Genomic DNA, 14,708 nt, shown 5'->3' with positions numbered 1-14,708 from the left:
GTTCTTCCAACAGTCTTTCTCGTGGTGTACGGGAAGTTCTTACCTACGGACATCCAGGGGATGGTGCTTGGCATTGACTCGACATGAGACGAGAAGATGATCGTCAGGACAAGCAAGGTATGGCAGTTGGGAACATTGGGCACCGTGACCTTGATGATGAAGTCAGAAACATGAAATGCATTGCATCAGAATTTACAACGGGTATCCATCTGCTCTCATGTAAAGCCCTTTTTTTACTTCCAAGGCAAAAGCTGCCCGATCGTGGCATCACTGCTTCACACTATCGATCATCGGTACCAGAGAATTGTGTGCGTGATGATGTAAACCCAAAAGAACAGAGCCTGGCAAGCATTAAATATATGCCAGGGTTTTTGTCTTTTGTGAATAAAATTACAATATGAAGACGATGCTATATCGGGGCGTGTGTCGTGTTTTTTTTGGACCAGCCCGCCTAAACCCAGTTCACACCCCCATCCCCGTGTTCCCTCCCCTTCAGGCTCGGTGTGCTGCCGTAGTAGGCAGGTTTCCCACCCATGGCCTTGGTTGACAGTTCGCCTGTGCGTGCGCGTGCGTAGAAAAAAAGGATCCCCTTTTTTTGTGTATTCCCCAAAAAGATGAACCACGTCCCGAAAAGTGACGTCAACTTGAATGCCCCCATGCCCCCCTTCCGTGCACCTCCAAGTGCCGTAGTCTTACAGAAGAAAATTGGTGAGAGGGATTCAATCTGAATAGCCCAAAATATGAGAAAAAAGGGATATCAGATAAGAAGTGAGACGTAAATCAAGAGGCTTGCTGGGAAAAAGGCAAAAAGAGACACTAAAAGACAATAAAGCAAGAAAAGATGCGCCCGCTGGTCGTGAAAGCCGTTAAAGCCGCCCTCCTCAGAGGTGCCTCCCGCCGTTTTTGCTGCCCGAGACAAGGTGATAGGAACTGTTGGAAGAGTGAATGGTGTTGATGAAGTATTCGATGATGAGTGTCGATGAGATGTGGTAAGGGAAAGTGATGAAGTTGAGTAGATGGATGTTCCTTAGAACAACGTATTGGAAGTTCGGGCGCTTTCTTGCTCAAAGACAATGCCGCGCCTCTTCCAGCCGCCGCGTTTGATAAAGTCCTCGACGCTATCGAGGGACTTCATTGCCGGTCGTCGTGCAGTCGAAGGCGAGCTGCGCTTGATGGAAAAGTTCTGCCATTGCGATTCCCTCACAGGCCTCTCCTCGTCGACGAAGCTGCCGTCCTCGGAGGAGTCCTCCTCCTCGTCGTCATCATCGTCATGCTGAGATGCCAAGGTGTTAATGGTGGACTCGGACCAGTGGGAGCGCGGCAGCTGCGGTCTCGTTGAGGCGATGTGCTGCTGGACCTTGAAGAGGAAGTAGTCGTCGCCCTCGGCGGCGTGTTCTCGGGACCTCTCCTGCTGCTGGATCGGCGTCCGCGGCGAGTCGAGGGGCGGTGCGGGCATGTCGGGCATGGCGGCGGCGAAGGAAGCCTTTGCCTTGTCTTCGGCGGCTGCGGCAGCCTCTTGGCTGGAGAAGTACGAGTTGGTAACCTCGTCCTCGATGGACTGGGAGTTGTGGATAAAGGGCCGCTCATAGAGTCTTGGTGGTGCGTGGAAGGTCGGGTGTAGTGAGAGAGGGTCAAAGTCGAGGACTCTTGTGTGGCGCATGGTTGCTGTTGAGCGGGTTGATTGTGTTGATGAGGAGTCGCTGCTGGAGACTGAGTTGGTGAGGGAGGGCTTGCGGGTGTGGAGAGCCTCTGGGCGACGGGCTCCCTTATTGAATAATGGTGAAGGCATGGTGATAGTGTGTGTGTAAGAGAGAGGTATAGCTCCTTGGAGATAGAGACCAGCCAGTTGATGTAGGCTCCTTGTGGTGATCGATATATATAGTTGTCGGTTTGTGATCCAATCCTCGTTGTTCCTAAGTTTTCTCCCTTATGTATCCGGGCTGTCGGTATTTGATGTGCCGGGAGATGAAGTACGGTGGGAGAAGGAAGCTCGCCAAAGAAAGAAGAAAGGTGAAAGTGAGGCTGGAGGGAAGGGTGTTGTAGATATGATATGTTACCACGAGAGAAACTTTATTCTACCACACGGGTATGTAATGGATAGTCTTCAAGGAGTGTGGTTGTTTAATGATGACAAGGATGTCGAGTGGTTGATGGGAGATCCGGGACAGGGCATTTCGCAGCTTGGGAAACGAAAGCGGGCATTGGGTCTTATTATAAAACTTCATCATCCATGACGGCCGAAACCAGGATTTTCATGGGGAACCACATCTGCCTGCCAAACGTGGGGATGAGCAAATCGGTAAGCAGGCACAACAGGCAGGCAAGCAAAAACCACTACCTACCTACCACCCCCCCCCCCCCCCCCTTCAAGCGGGAAAAGCGAGCGGACGCGAGGATGGGTACGCTATGCAGCAGAGAGAGACAAGACAGGTACACGCACGCCGCACACCGCACAAGTGGACTGGGCACAGCACGCCGCGGAGACCAAGGTCCCTGACGATCGAGGCTGAATAGAGGATAGCCTACACAGACGTGAACGGAGCAGGGGTGGGAGGAACGAGGAACGAGGAAGCAGGACTCTCACGCTAGTGAGTTGAGCCACTAGCTTTTGCTAGGGTGGTGGGGGGGAGGAAAGGGTTCTTGAGGAATGGGAGAGACGGTGCCTTGCAGGTTCCGCATGTCGACGAGGAATTTTGGGATGGATGGATGACGGGAGCATTCAGTGAGTGGGAGGGGTTCAACTTGAGAGGAGGAGGCTAAGAGGATCAGGCGCGTGCCACGCCGATGGATAATGGAGGGTGGTATACGTATCCGAGGTGCGTGTGTGAAGATTGTTGATGCTGCCCAGAGAGACCGGATACACGGTAACTCCAGCTGCAGAGACGGAAACAACGGAGAGAGTTTGAGAGAGAGAGAGAGATGCTACCCAGAGAGAGGGAGGAAGAGATCGAGAGATCTCGCGAGAATGGACGCCGCCCGTCCCGGCCGGCGTGAATGTCTATTGCTCACCGCCGTGGACGCGAGTCGAATCCCAAGGACAAGGCTGCGCTTGCGCGGCGCTACCTGTTCCCTTCCCTAGTTTGTTGCTCAGACCTTTACCGAATTGTCGTATCGCAAAAGGCAGTACATTAGCTACACCCAAGACAAAGCGAAAGTGGACAGAACAAGAAAGGAAGTCGTCATTCCAATTCCAACTCGTCGGCGGTCAGATGTGCCGTCTGAAGTCATGCTGCGGATGGTCGTGCGTGGCCCTTCTTCCTCTCCGGGAGGAACAGCAACGAAGGAAAGAATGCCGAATGTGTGTGTATCTTAGGTCCGAACTGTGCTGGACGAGAGACGAGGCGACACTAGCGTTCCTAAAACGGGGTGAATGTTTTTGTGGTTGTTTGGTGGTTTCTTCGTGGATTTGGAAGACACTGGAAATGCCCACCTCGAAAAACGAAGCACACGATGGAGCAAATCACCAAATTTAGGCCACGGCCAAAATGAGAGTTCCGGGGACGGGGACGGGGACGGAAACAAAAGAGAAGGAAGAAGAGAATTAACCAGGCTGACAGCTGATTGAGGAAGATGAACAGGGGACAGGGGGGGCCAGCAAGGCGGTGTTGGTCAGCCTGTGACTCCTGTGAGCCCTTGGGTACCTAGCTGCTTTTCCAGGTTCACCCGGTCAAGAAACTCTCTTCTTGACTTCTCTCGGCCCTGGAAGCCTGAAAGGAACCCGGAAAGTACGTAGATAGGTATACCTAACTGCTCGCTTCTTTCTGGCTCCCCAAGTTCAGTCTCGAGGCCATGATGAATGATGATACGTACCAAAGTATCCGGAAGGGCGGGCACGTCCCACGCTCTGAAGAGCATTACTAACTCAACGAAAGGGCACCTTTTACAGCAGGTGGCCGTGGATCTCAGGCAGATCAGCGGAGGGCACGCTCCCAAACGGGCGCTGACGGCGACGTTACGATACGTCATCCGTTCATCTCCTCCGTCTGAACGCTACCTACGTACTAAGGGAAGCATAACGAATTTCATCAATGTCAACGCCGTCTGATCTTTTTCCACGCTCCTTCTACCGCTTGATCTGCCTCTTGCGTGTCTTCTATGGCTTGTCAGGGCTTTCTAATCGAATGGAAGCCAGAAGGTGATCCCAAAGGATACGCTACGGCTTCAGATACGTTCCACAGGCGCGAGGCCGTGTGTTTCATGTCTCTTGCAATTGCAATCTTCGATGCTGATCGCGATAATGTCTCTCCCAGTGAACCTGTAAACTTTGAACGGGGCCAAGGGGCATCTGTCTTACGGTAAGGTACCTGAGAAGAAAGAGCTGGGGCACTTTTTTTTTTTTTTTTTTTTTTCGTGATCCCGCTTGCGTACGTACTTTGTAAGTATATTCTCCGGATGGACGCACAGCAACTACTTTCTTCTCGTTTCGCTGAGCCGGTCCCCCCCGAATGGTGATGTCTTGCGCTTTACACGTACGACCACAACAGCAATGTCGTGAACACCCGATTTTTGGACCCGTCCCTGCCGGCGAGGCACGCAGCCACGTAGCCAATGACACGTCGCCATCCAACTCTGATATCTCGGAGGCGGCCCTGGACGCACACCTACACCGACGGGAGGGGAGGAGGTGGGGGTGTGTATGTGCATGTGCAGGGTTGGAAATTAGTCTAGTCTAGTCTAGTACAGCCTGGACTAATACTAGACTAGTATGGTACGGCCTAGACTAGTACTATATTATACTAGTATTAGTATACTAATTAGTATATATTAGAAAAATTATTTATAAATTTATAATCAATAATTAATTATAAATATTGATATATAATAAAATTGAACTATTAAAAGCTTATTTTATATAGCTTTAAAAACTTACATATTACTTTTTAAGTAGAATATTCTTAAAATATTAGTTTCTAAATAATTTTTCTAAAACATTTAAAAATTAAATTATAAAATTTTCTAATTAAATAGTTTTACTTATATTTACTATAGAAATATTTTATATTACATTTTTTAAAAAGAATTTCAAATAAATTAAAACTAATATTTAAATTTCTAAAAATAGTAATAAAATTACTATAAATAGTATATTTTATACTAATTAGTATATTAGTAGTATACTAATACTAGTCTAGTCTAGTACTAGCTATACTAATACTAAACTAGTATTTTGAAGGGTAGACTAATACTAGACTTACTAATACTAGACTAGACTAATAAGTCGACCTACCCCCTTTTGGCCACCCCCCCCTTTTAGCCACCCCATCAAAATATAGTATTAAGATATCGCTACTAACTATACTTAATTAATTAACTATCTTTTACTACTATAATAATATAGTTATTATTCTCCCTAAGTAATTCGACCCCTATAAGTCGACTAGGACTAACTAGACGGTCGCTAGAGTCCTCCTAAGCTCTCTATATATCCTAGATATTTGCGAACTTAGTATTTAGGTCTATTAGTATACTCTTCTTTTTTTATGGCCTTAATTAGTTAACTTTAGCTTCTAAAACTCGAATATAGTACTAAGATACTACTAGATAGTAGGCCTGCTCGCTAAATACCTTTTTTACCTTTTTAAATAGTAGTCGTTATGTGTTATAGTCTAGACTAAGCTCTATAAATAACTTTAACTAATCGCAGAGCTCGCTAGCCTTCCTAGGTATTAACTAGTTAATAATAGACGCCGCTAATACCTAGTTAATAGCTTTTCTAGTATTACTAGTTACTTACTTAGTATCTGCGGTCTTTTTAATTAGTATAACTAGGTTAGGTAGGACTATTAGATTAGTAAGTAGTCTGGCTATATTAGGGGGATATAGTCTAATTACTTTCTACCCACTTCGTATATTTAACGACGTTAGACTAGCTAAACGAGCTTTTTAGTAGTAGCTTAAGAAGTACCGCTTTCTAACGATAGTAGAATTGTCTACTATATCCTCCTTACTAAGCTCCTTCTTATACTTAGACTTAATAAGTCTAAAGATAGCTATATCTAATAGCTAGAGGATATAAGAAGTATATAGTAATAAAAATAGCAAGTAGACGTTATTTCTATAATATTCCTATATAAATTCTATTATCGTATAACTCCTATAGCTATCTAGAACTAATAGTCGAGGCTTATTAAGTATACTAAGCCCCCTAAGGGGGGGGGGTCTTAGTCTATAGTAAGAACACTGTTTTTAACTACTTAAGGGCAGTCTTATCGGTCGTCTAGCTATTATCTATTACTATAAACTCCTAACTAGCATAAGGGTTAAGTTTAAGTAGAAACTACTACTATTATACTAACTTTCCCTTATATATAACTAGTAGTTTAATAGCTCGACTAATAGTAAAAATATACTTAATAATAGATACCTAAGTACGCGAACTAGGCTCTTTTTTTCGTACTACTATAGTCTCTACTTTACTTAAAACTAGGCTATTAAATCCCTTGCCCTTTAGAATACTAGTCTTATTTATATTATACCTATTAGCCTATTTAATATTGCTAATCTTTAGTATATTAAGTAATCTAAACTATAACTTAATTATATTAGTAATAGCCCTATTTAAACGCCTCGAATCGATAATACGACTTCTCTAGACCTTAATTAATAAGTTCCTTCTTAAGAAAGCGTCTATTTATCTCTTCCTAAGAGGATTTATATCCCCCTAAGATCTTAGAACTCGCTTAGCAAATTCTATAAACTATTCGTAAGTTAATATAACGCCCAGATTATACTAAATACGAACTTACTAAGCTAGTTAGTCTTCTTATTATAGAGGAAGCCTCTAGAGGTCTGCGAATACTATTACCCTCGTTTAGTAACCTCTCCTATAGTTACGAAGAGTTAACCTTAGAACTCCGAACTCAATCGAGGCCCGATTAACTAAGAGACCTCTTTTAATAGCCTTAAGAGCCCGAATAACTTCATTTTTAATATACGAGACTATTATATATTAATAAATAAGTATGTAAAAAAGAATTGCATTTGGACGATTTTTGTAATTATTATAGTGGTTTGAAAATCGTGGGTAGGGTTTTAATGCGGTGGCTGGGATGGAGAAATGGGGTGGCCAAAAGGGGGGGGTGGCCAAAAGGGGGTGGGTCGACTTACTAAATACTAGTAGTATTTTTTCCAACCCTGTGCATGTGTGGCGTTGCTTCTCCAGCTCCTCTGCAAACATAACCCCATTCTCAAACAGTCATACAAGCACGACAAGGACGTGGGATGAAGCCTGAAAGAGGGCCCGTCAGCCAACGAGAAGCTGATTCCGAAAAAGACGAATTGACAGCCAATCGGCCGGCGAAGATCACCGATCAAGTGGTTCCTGGTCGTTGCTGGTGTGGCTGATCAGCAGCGCAGGCGCTCCTGCGATGACCACTGATCGCCTTGGAACACTCCTTGATTTTTTGCCCACCGCTTCGAATCCCAGTTACGCATTTGTGCTCGAGTTGCTTGATCCTGGAATGTTTTTTTGCAACTTGTTCTGCGGAGTCTTTTCTGCGTGATGCCCTCGCTTCCATCCCGCATCGTGCATCGGGGGACCCTTTTTTGCCTATCTTTACCCCATCGCCAATGCTATGCCATGCGGTTACGGATACTCAACAACGGCCGTGATCTTCCTTCCCCCTTCAGAAGATATTCAGAGAAACGCGATGTCGGACCGAGACAGGGGCACCACCATCATCCGTCCTTTCAACACCCATTCAACCCACCTTCCACATCTTTCTCCCTTGCCTCGGAAAGATAGACGCTGCTGACGAACCCGATACCGTGACCGTTCAGCAGGACACGCCTGATCTGATCCTGATCTAAACCCCCCCCCCCCTCCCCCCAAACGTCGACGATCCCACCTAAGCCATGCCCAAAGAGTGCAAAACGCTGCAAAACGCTGCCGCCTAGCGTGAACGGAAGTGGGAAAAGGGAGGAAGGCACTGGGAACTTGGAGAGAGGAGGGAAAAGAACGACAAGCCACTGCCGCAGCTGCTGAGTGGCTGACGAACCTCAAGATGTGTGTTTAAGTGCGATGGGCATCCGTCTGAGCCTCTTTAGGATTGGCGCGCGGCGGATGGCAAAATGGACACACACATACACACACACACACACACCACACACACTCCTCTTGGTAGTACATCCGCTGTACTGCGGAAGCGAATGCAAGTCTTCTGGTCTGATGTGATGGTACCTGAGATGGAGCTTGGGAGACTAAGCCGCGAACGGTCGGCCATCTTCATCGTGTTCCTGCAGCTAAGGGCAAACGGTGCAGAGATCCGTTGATGAACTTGTCACACTAGCATTGGAACAGACGAGATTTCCCCTCCTTCTCTTTTGCGTGATGAAAGAAGAAGCGGTCAGATATCAGAAATGCGAAATGCGGTCTTTTTTCCAAGACGACGAATCGGTAGCAGCCGCCGTTCGCATGCGTGGGTGAACCGAGATGGCCAGCAGGATAAGTTCATCAAACACTCTCTCTATTTCTTTGCGTTTCTTGCAAGCGCCGCTGCCAACTGTCATCGCATATCCCGCATGCAATGGTCTTCACCCGCAATGAGTCTCGCATGCCGACTGACAGCTCACCAGTTTCACCTGCCCTGCTCCTTCATCCTGACCTGCTATTGTTGGCAATCCGGTCCCGTCGGGACTCTCTTGTTTCCAAACACCGTTCGGCCTTCGGTAGGGTTTCCCCCACGCCCACCGGGCTACACTACCTACAGCATCCGACGCCATCCGGTCTTGACCCCTCACTTCCAGCTGATCAAGCAGCTTCTTCCCCCAGGAAAAAAGGGTGCACTTCCTCATTACCATCCCTGGCAAGAATCTTGGTTAGCTCCGAACCACAAAGTCCACAACCCACCAACGGGGGGGGGATCCATCATCCTAGCAAGTTCGCAGCTTGCTCAGCTGATGTCTTTCCCCTCATCCTCCCATCGTGATGCACCTCCCAAGAACCTGTTCAATAGATTTCGATAGGTTGGGGGGACTACTAGGTCCGGAGGCATCCCTAGGAGGTCACAGCACCAACTTCCATCTCGATCTCCCAGTCGCGTCGGTGAGAGCGAGAACAGCTCCCCCTCGAGAGATTCAGGGAGCGGCCTCGCCCTTCATTCACATCACGATCTCGTAATTTTGCTGTCCTTTGGATGAACCGGTCTAATGGTGGTGGTGGTGTCCGAGTCTCCAAGAAAGCCCAAGAAGCAATCCGCAATCATCTATTGGAGGTTTACCGCCTGAGCCAAGTCCACCAGACCGTCTCATCGCGCACACCCTCTTTCTTCAGCTCAGCATTCTTCCTCCCCCAATCATGAGATTATCTTTCAACCTCCCTTTCCATATCTCGCCATTCCCCCCCCCCCCCCCCCCCCCCCCGCCGCTCCGGCTGTCGGGAGACTTTCTGATGGCCTTTGCCAAGAAGTCCCACTTGGTGATGCTCAGACTCGGATTGTGTAGGTATATTCCCGGTGAATCGGAAGGGCGTTGCAAGGGAAGGATAAGACGCGAAATCATCTCTGAAAAAGCGCCGGACCGAAAAAAGTCTTTGACGTACTATATCCGTAGTTTCGAGTTGAGACTTCTCCAGCGGAGACCGACTCACCTGCCCACGGCTCACTCCCTCCACGCATCGTCTCGTGATGATGCCCAAGAATACAAGATCGTTCGGCTTTCTCTCCCAAGGCTGCGCGGCACACACCACGCTACCGTGATACGGTCCAGAGTACAGCCTTGCGTCAGCAATCCACGCAAACGAATCGTAAGCGTTATCGGCGTGTTGGTCTCACCGAAAGGCGTTTCTGCGCCACAAAGAACTTCCATTCGCTTCAGCCAACGGCATCCCGTATCAACGAGGGGCTTTCGATCCCAAGAATACAGTCAGGCTATTCGGTGACTCGACCAGACTAACTGATGACTCTATCAGAAGCTACATGATGACAGACAGGGTTACTTTCTTACTATTATTACCAAAAAAACACGGATACTCGTTCCGCGGGCGCCCGTACGAGAAGCTGCCAGGCCGAAAACTAGCTCGTTCCCACAAACGCTCTCCGCGCACCCGCCGCCCCTGCACACCTCGCGCAGTCATTCAGCCCTTTGGAATCCATCGAGTCCAAAATGTCGTGCTCTCGTTCCCATCAGAAAAGTCGACAAAGTGGCCCGCGGACCCCCATCAGGACCATCCTGCCGGGCTCATACTATGGGGGCGTGGTGGGAACGAAGTGACGGCATGGCAATGCCCCGTCGATCCCGATCGACAAGGCTTCTTCTTTTTGGTTTCCCTCGACCGCGGTACCAACTCCCGTCTTGAGACGCTGGGCCTCCTGAATCTTTCTGTGACATCTCCGCCACTGGCCCTTGAGTGACCTATGCGAATGTTTCTATCCGGGCATTTTTTTTCCTTCCTCATCTCGCTCTTGGATTCATGGTGCGACTTGATCGCCCGATGAGAACACGAAGACGTTTTGAAACGGAACAGCCACCCCTTCCCGTACTAGGGCCGGTGGCTTGCTTGACAGCTTCGTTCAGCAGAGGCTGAAGTTGATGCGTGCGACAAGGAAACCGTTGCATTTCACCAGTAGTTCGTTCAGAACGACAGCACCTCGATCGTGATGGGACCTCATCCATCCATTGACGTCGTCAGATCCAAGCAGTGGCTTCCGATGGCCAGAGGATGCAGGGCAGGCACCGCTGTCTTGCGCATTGCATATGTGAGCACTCAGCTTATATGCCGAAGAACGTTTTATGACCCAAATTTTGGTATTCCCACGCTACTAGTCGATATCGATTGAGACTTGCTTTACATGCATGATGTTGAACTTGAGCGTCAGCCTGTACCTGGAATGCGCCTTCGCGTGTAGCGCGATGTGAGGCGACCAAGGGAGACAGCATGCGCTCCGTCACTCTTCCCGGTGCATAGGGGCTTGCTTCACCAGCACCAAGCTTAACAATAACACCAACTTTTTCCAAGCGCCCAGCTTCTCAATCGTGTCTCTGATGGATCAAGACAGTTGTTTCATGTTCGTACATTCAACAGGGAGTGGCCGCGCTCACTGCGGCCACCCCAGATCGACCCGTGGGTGCGTCATCCCGCGTGCAAGCGCCCAAGGGAGCCGCCCTAATGTTGTGCATCTTGGTTGTCCCAATAACGACGGTCCGACGCCTCCCCCTAATAGGGATCTTCTTATGCATGCCTCCCGTCCCGTTCCACGGCAGCCACGGCGGCCGCATGAGACCTGCCAGATAATGATTGACAACGGGGTTCGGAAGTGACGTTGAAGGCGACGCTTAGCTGGCCTTGAACCCTTGGTGGCTTGGGGGATTGGGCACGAAGTGGCTGATTGTTTTTGTGCGCATTGATCAAGGTCAGACGCTGCCGAGATGAAGATGTGCACATTCTTTCGTCAACAATTCTGCCACAACAAGCGCCTTGCCGCGGTCGCGTTCTTGCTTGGGCCGAGACTCTGAGCGAGGGAGTTGACCGCAACGATCGTGGCCGTGATTGATAAACAAACTTCCTTGCTTAAAGGGATTTTTTTTTTCATCGACGCGTTTATTCATCCCATCTCGATGCACGCATGTTGACAAGCCTGGCATTTCGAAGTTGTGCCAACGCATCGTAGCCTTCAAGTCGATCGAGATGCAAGGCGTATCGTGATGGCTTCTCTACTCGCCAATGATGCCATCATGTTCGCCGGCGAATCGCTTGACACGCTTCTGCTCCCAGTTGTCGATGTCCTTGGCCGCAAGTCGCTATTGTCCTCAGTTAGTCCTGCTCCATACATGTCCAACTTCTCGCCAAGCTGCTTCAACACTATGACTTACGTAGTATTCCTCCTTCATGTCCACCTTGCGTGCTGACCGACGCATGTTCAGCTCCTCATCCCTGGTAACCTGTCGCACCCTTCTATCGTACTTTTCGTAGCGGATCGCTGTAGCTGGCGTCAAGACGAATGAACCGGCAACCATAACGGCCACGAAAGGCAGACCGAATAGGAGGAATGGCCTCTTGGCCATTTGCGCTCGGTACTTGGCGGCGAAGGTGTTAGTCGCCGCCGAGGATTGGAACTTTTTGCTGTCGAATACGGCCATGTTGAGTGACGTCTAACAAGAAGAGATGACGATGCAATGTAATTAGACGCCCAATCGGAGTATTTTGGTTTATGGGACTCGGACTGATTGACTTCCGATGAAGTTGTTCACTCGGCCGATGGAGGTATCGTGGGCTCTCGACAGTTGCTTCAATTGTTTGTTGCGAATGTGCAGCATGGAGTGGTCTGACTCTGGATTAAGATGATGCGAAAATCACCAGGAGAGGGAACTTGAGCTTTGCGCTGAAAGTTTCCAGGAGCTCCCAAGAGAGTTTGAGCTCGGATCCAGAGGCCCCACCTGCCTTGGCCTGTCCGCACGTGCCGCGTCGCGTTATGTCATCTGGTCGGACCGGAGTTATTACGTAACCTCTCGTCGCCCATCTCATCGTCGGTCCGCTTACTCATCTTTCCTCCATCACTCACTCATCACACTGCACAATCAAGTTCAATACACTTTCACATCTCTCTCGTCAACTTTATAAGCATAGTCAGAGACCCTCGTTGTCATCAAAGACACCCAAAATCATTGTACATTGATCAACCCTGCCTCACCTGAACTCCAAGACATTAGCCGGCGCCTCGAGGCGCCGTAGCGGCCCGCATCGGTCTATCGGCTTCCTAGGAAGGGTGAAGTAAGGTACCCGCCGCATGGTATCTGGTCCCGATCTAGTCTCCTGGGGCCCCCAAAGTCTCTTGAGTTCCATGTACCTATGCCTCCATGACATGACCCGTATTATGAATGAGATCATCAAACCACAGTTTTGACAATCCTTCATGGAGCTTATAGCCCTATCTCGACTCAACATCATTGAATTGCTGACGTGGAACCCTTCCGAACGGTCTCGACCAGCTCCATCCGCATAACTCGTCGCCGGGGAGAGGGTCCCCTGTTCTCCATCAACCTCAAGCAAGGCTCAACCTACCGTTGTTTCCCCCGGAACACCAACTGTCATCACCACAAATAGCATATCCGTACGGAGTACATACGCTTGATCTTGGTGCCATGCCGCACATGCGAGCGGACCCGCTCTCCAAGAGACCGTACACGTACCCTTCTGAGCCACTCCGTCCCTACTTTGTGTACCATACTCTGCACTTCGGTCTCATCTGAAACTAAGCACGCCTAGCGAACGCCCTTCGCCCCCAACTACCACCAGCCATGCCCAGCGATGTTCCCCGCAAACTTCCCTAGCGGTGGCACGTCTTATGTCTTGGTACTGTCCTGCCTACTTGTTTCTCGTCATTTTGAGCCGCCAACGCTAGACGTCGTGAATCGGGTCGTCCCCCGTTGTCCAGAGACAAGCCCCACGGTCTGCCACAAACACAAACAAGCGCTATCTCCCTCAGACTGGATGGGCCCCAGCAGCACCAGCTTAGAACTGGCAAGTAGGAACACGCAGCAACAACTGACAAAGAGGCCAAGGGGACCAAGGGGCACTCTGGGTTCCCGGAAAGCTGGGAACCGTGCCGGAGGAGCACTGACCAAGCGGAAACTTTGGCCCAATGCCCAACACAGCGTAGCACTTGGCCCGCAGGCCTTCAACACTGTACCCTCTTTTCGCCCTTTTGCTACACTACACATGGTGCCCAAGGCAGTGCTTATAGCTCTTTCACGAAAGTTGGCCCGGCCATCCCCTCCATCCCCCCTGTATGACACACTGAAAGCTATTTCGTCGGATGATTTTTAGGCTTAGTTCTGCTTGCCTGTCGGGCCACAAGCCGACTAGGAGCTCCTGAAGGGGGCAGCCCTGGATAGGTGTCACGGTCTCCGAGGCTTGTTTCGTTTCGTTGAGGCGGACTACGCAAAGCAAGGCAAGTGGCAGTGGTCTGCTACTCTGCTGCCGCAAAGGAACTTGCCGGACTAGCCAAGAGCGTGTGTTATTAATGGACCTTCTCCATTGCCGGCGTCTGGGCGTTGGTGGCGTTTGGAGCATGTATAAGTTTCTCCCAAGTCCTTCTCCTCCATTTCAATTCAAGTGCTCAAACGACTTGGCATTCTTTGACGTCCCACGAACATCAGGAAGATCTGCTCATATCTTCCATCGTACCCAGGCTGGTCCATCCCTTCGACGTTTCGCGATCCACTCTACTACTTGGCCCATATCAACCACTTCAACGTCTTCTGAACATCTTCCCTTTTCCGGTCTCCATACGTCAACACAGTCTTCACAATGGGTTACTACTGCTCCAACTACTACGTATGTCTTCTCAAAGGTCGTGATATAGTGCGCTCAATTGACTCACGTGACACTCTACAGGGCTCCATCCACTGCCACAACACAGTCTCCCGCTTTGGCGATAGATGTCATCTCTGCGCAGTATGTGAAAGCCCTTGGACTACAATCAGCTTCCCAAGATCTCACATTTTACCGTCACAGGCATCAAAAAGAGGCGCTTCCATTAAAGATGGTCTACTTTCCGAGGCCGAGCGATGGGGTTCATCCACCCCTCGGCCGACCCACGGCGATCGCCGAGTCGAGCGGGCCAGCCGGCCGGCCCGGGACTCGAGAGTGAAAAACTGAGGCAACTACATGAATGATTAACGCATAACATATTAACGACCAAAGATGAGAGGAGTTAGAAAGAAGTGAGCAAGAAGCGAGCAATCAGCGCAGTCCAGGAGGAGGGAGCATA

At 49.4% G+C, this 14,708-nt stretch overlaps 6 protein-coding genes across 6 annotated transcripts; 3 read left to right on the top strand and 3 right to left on the bottom strand.

Moving 5' to 3' along the window:
• Positions 1 to 1,027: 1,027 nt before the first annotated feature.
• CLUP02_08949 (uncharacterized protein) lies at positions 1,028 to 1,789 on the bottom strand (the record flags this gene model as incomplete). Its single annotated transcript, XM_049287930.1, has 1 exon — positions 1,028 to 1,789. The coding sequence occupies one exon, from the start codon at positions 1,787 to 1,789 to the stop codon at positions 1,028 to 1,030; it is 762 nt and encodes a 253-aa protein (XP_049145073.1).
• Positions 1,790 to 2,994: 1,205 nt separating this feature from the next.
• On the top strand, positions 2,995 to 10,349 carry CLUP02_08948 (uncharacterized protein; the record flags this gene model as incomplete). Its single annotated transcript, XM_049287929.1, has 19 exons — positions 2,995 to 3,065; positions 3,125 to 3,154; positions 3,225 to 3,298; positions 3,631 to 3,725; positions 3,775 to 3,806; positions 3,873 to 3,981; positions 4,108 to 4,257; positions 4,485 to 4,630; positions 7,274 to 7,498; positions 7,641 to 7,767; positions 7,865 to 7,907; positions 7,978 to 8,005; positions 8,124 to 8,229; positions 8,289 to 8,326; positions 8,400 to 8,945; positions 9,010 to 9,043; positions 9,072 to 9,242; positions 9,572 to 9,718; positions 9,777 to 10,349. 19 exons carry the CDS (start codon positions 2,995 to 2,997, stop codon positions 10,347 to 10,349), a joined length of 2,745 nt encoding a protein of 914 aa, XP_049145072.1.
• Positions 10,350 to 10,508: 159 nt separating this feature from the next.
• On the bottom strand, positions 10,509 to 11,115 carry CLUP02_08947 (uncharacterized protein; the record flags this gene model as incomplete). Its single annotated transcript, XM_049287928.1, has 3 exons — positions 10,509 to 10,678; positions 10,788 to 10,961; positions 11,019 to 11,115. 3 exons carry the CDS (start codon positions 11,113 to 11,115, stop codon positions 10,509 to 10,511), a joined length of 441 nt encoding a protein of 146 aa, XP_049145071.1.
• Positions 11,116 to 11,649: 534 nt separating this feature from the next.
• On the bottom strand, positions 11,650 to 12,460 carry CLUP02_08946 (cytochrome c oxidase assembly protein cox-16; the record flags this gene model as incomplete). The annotated part of the gene is made up of 3 exons (XM_049287927.1): positions 11,650 to 11,736; positions 11,809 to 12,087; positions 12,293 to 12,460. The coding sequence occupies 3 exons, from the start codon at positions 12,458 to 12,460 to the stop codon at positions 11,650 to 11,652; spliced, it is 534 nt and encodes a 177-aa protein (XP_049145070.1).
• A 617-nt stretch (positions 12,461 to 13,077) lies between these two features.
• Positions 13,078 to 14,200, top strand: CLUP02_08945 (uncharacterized protein; the record flags this gene model as incomplete). Its single annotated transcript, XM_049287926.1, has 4 exons — positions 13,078 to 13,152; positions 13,202 to 13,669; positions 13,802 to 13,899; positions 14,095 to 14,200. The coding sequence occupies 4 exons, from the start codon at positions 13,078 to 13,080 to the stop codon at positions 14,198 to 14,200; spliced, it is 747 nt and encodes a 248-aa protein (XP_049145069.1).
• Positions 14,201 to 14,245: 45 nt separating this feature from the next.
• CLUP02_08944 (uncharacterized protein) lies at positions 14,246 to 14,596 on the top strand (the record flags this gene model as incomplete). Its single annotated transcript, XM_049287925.1, has 3 exons — positions 14,246 to 14,272; positions 14,333 to 14,392; positions 14,453 to 14,596. The coding sequence occupies 3 exons, from the start codon at positions 14,246 to 14,248 to the stop codon at positions 14,594 to 14,596; spliced, it is 231 nt and encodes a 76-aa protein (XP_049145068.1).
• Positions 14,597 to 14,708: the final 112 nt, after the last annotated feature.

The sequence above is a fragment of the Colletotrichum lupini genome, chromosome 4 (genome assembly GCF_023278565.1).
Source record: "Colletotrichum lupini chromosome 4, complete sequence".
Taxonomy (NCBI): Eukaryota; Fungi; Ascomycota; class Sordariomycetes; order Glomerellales; family Glomerellaceae; genus Colletotrichum; species Colletotrichum lupini.
This window is presented reverse-complemented; position numbering and strand designations above follow the sequence as displayed.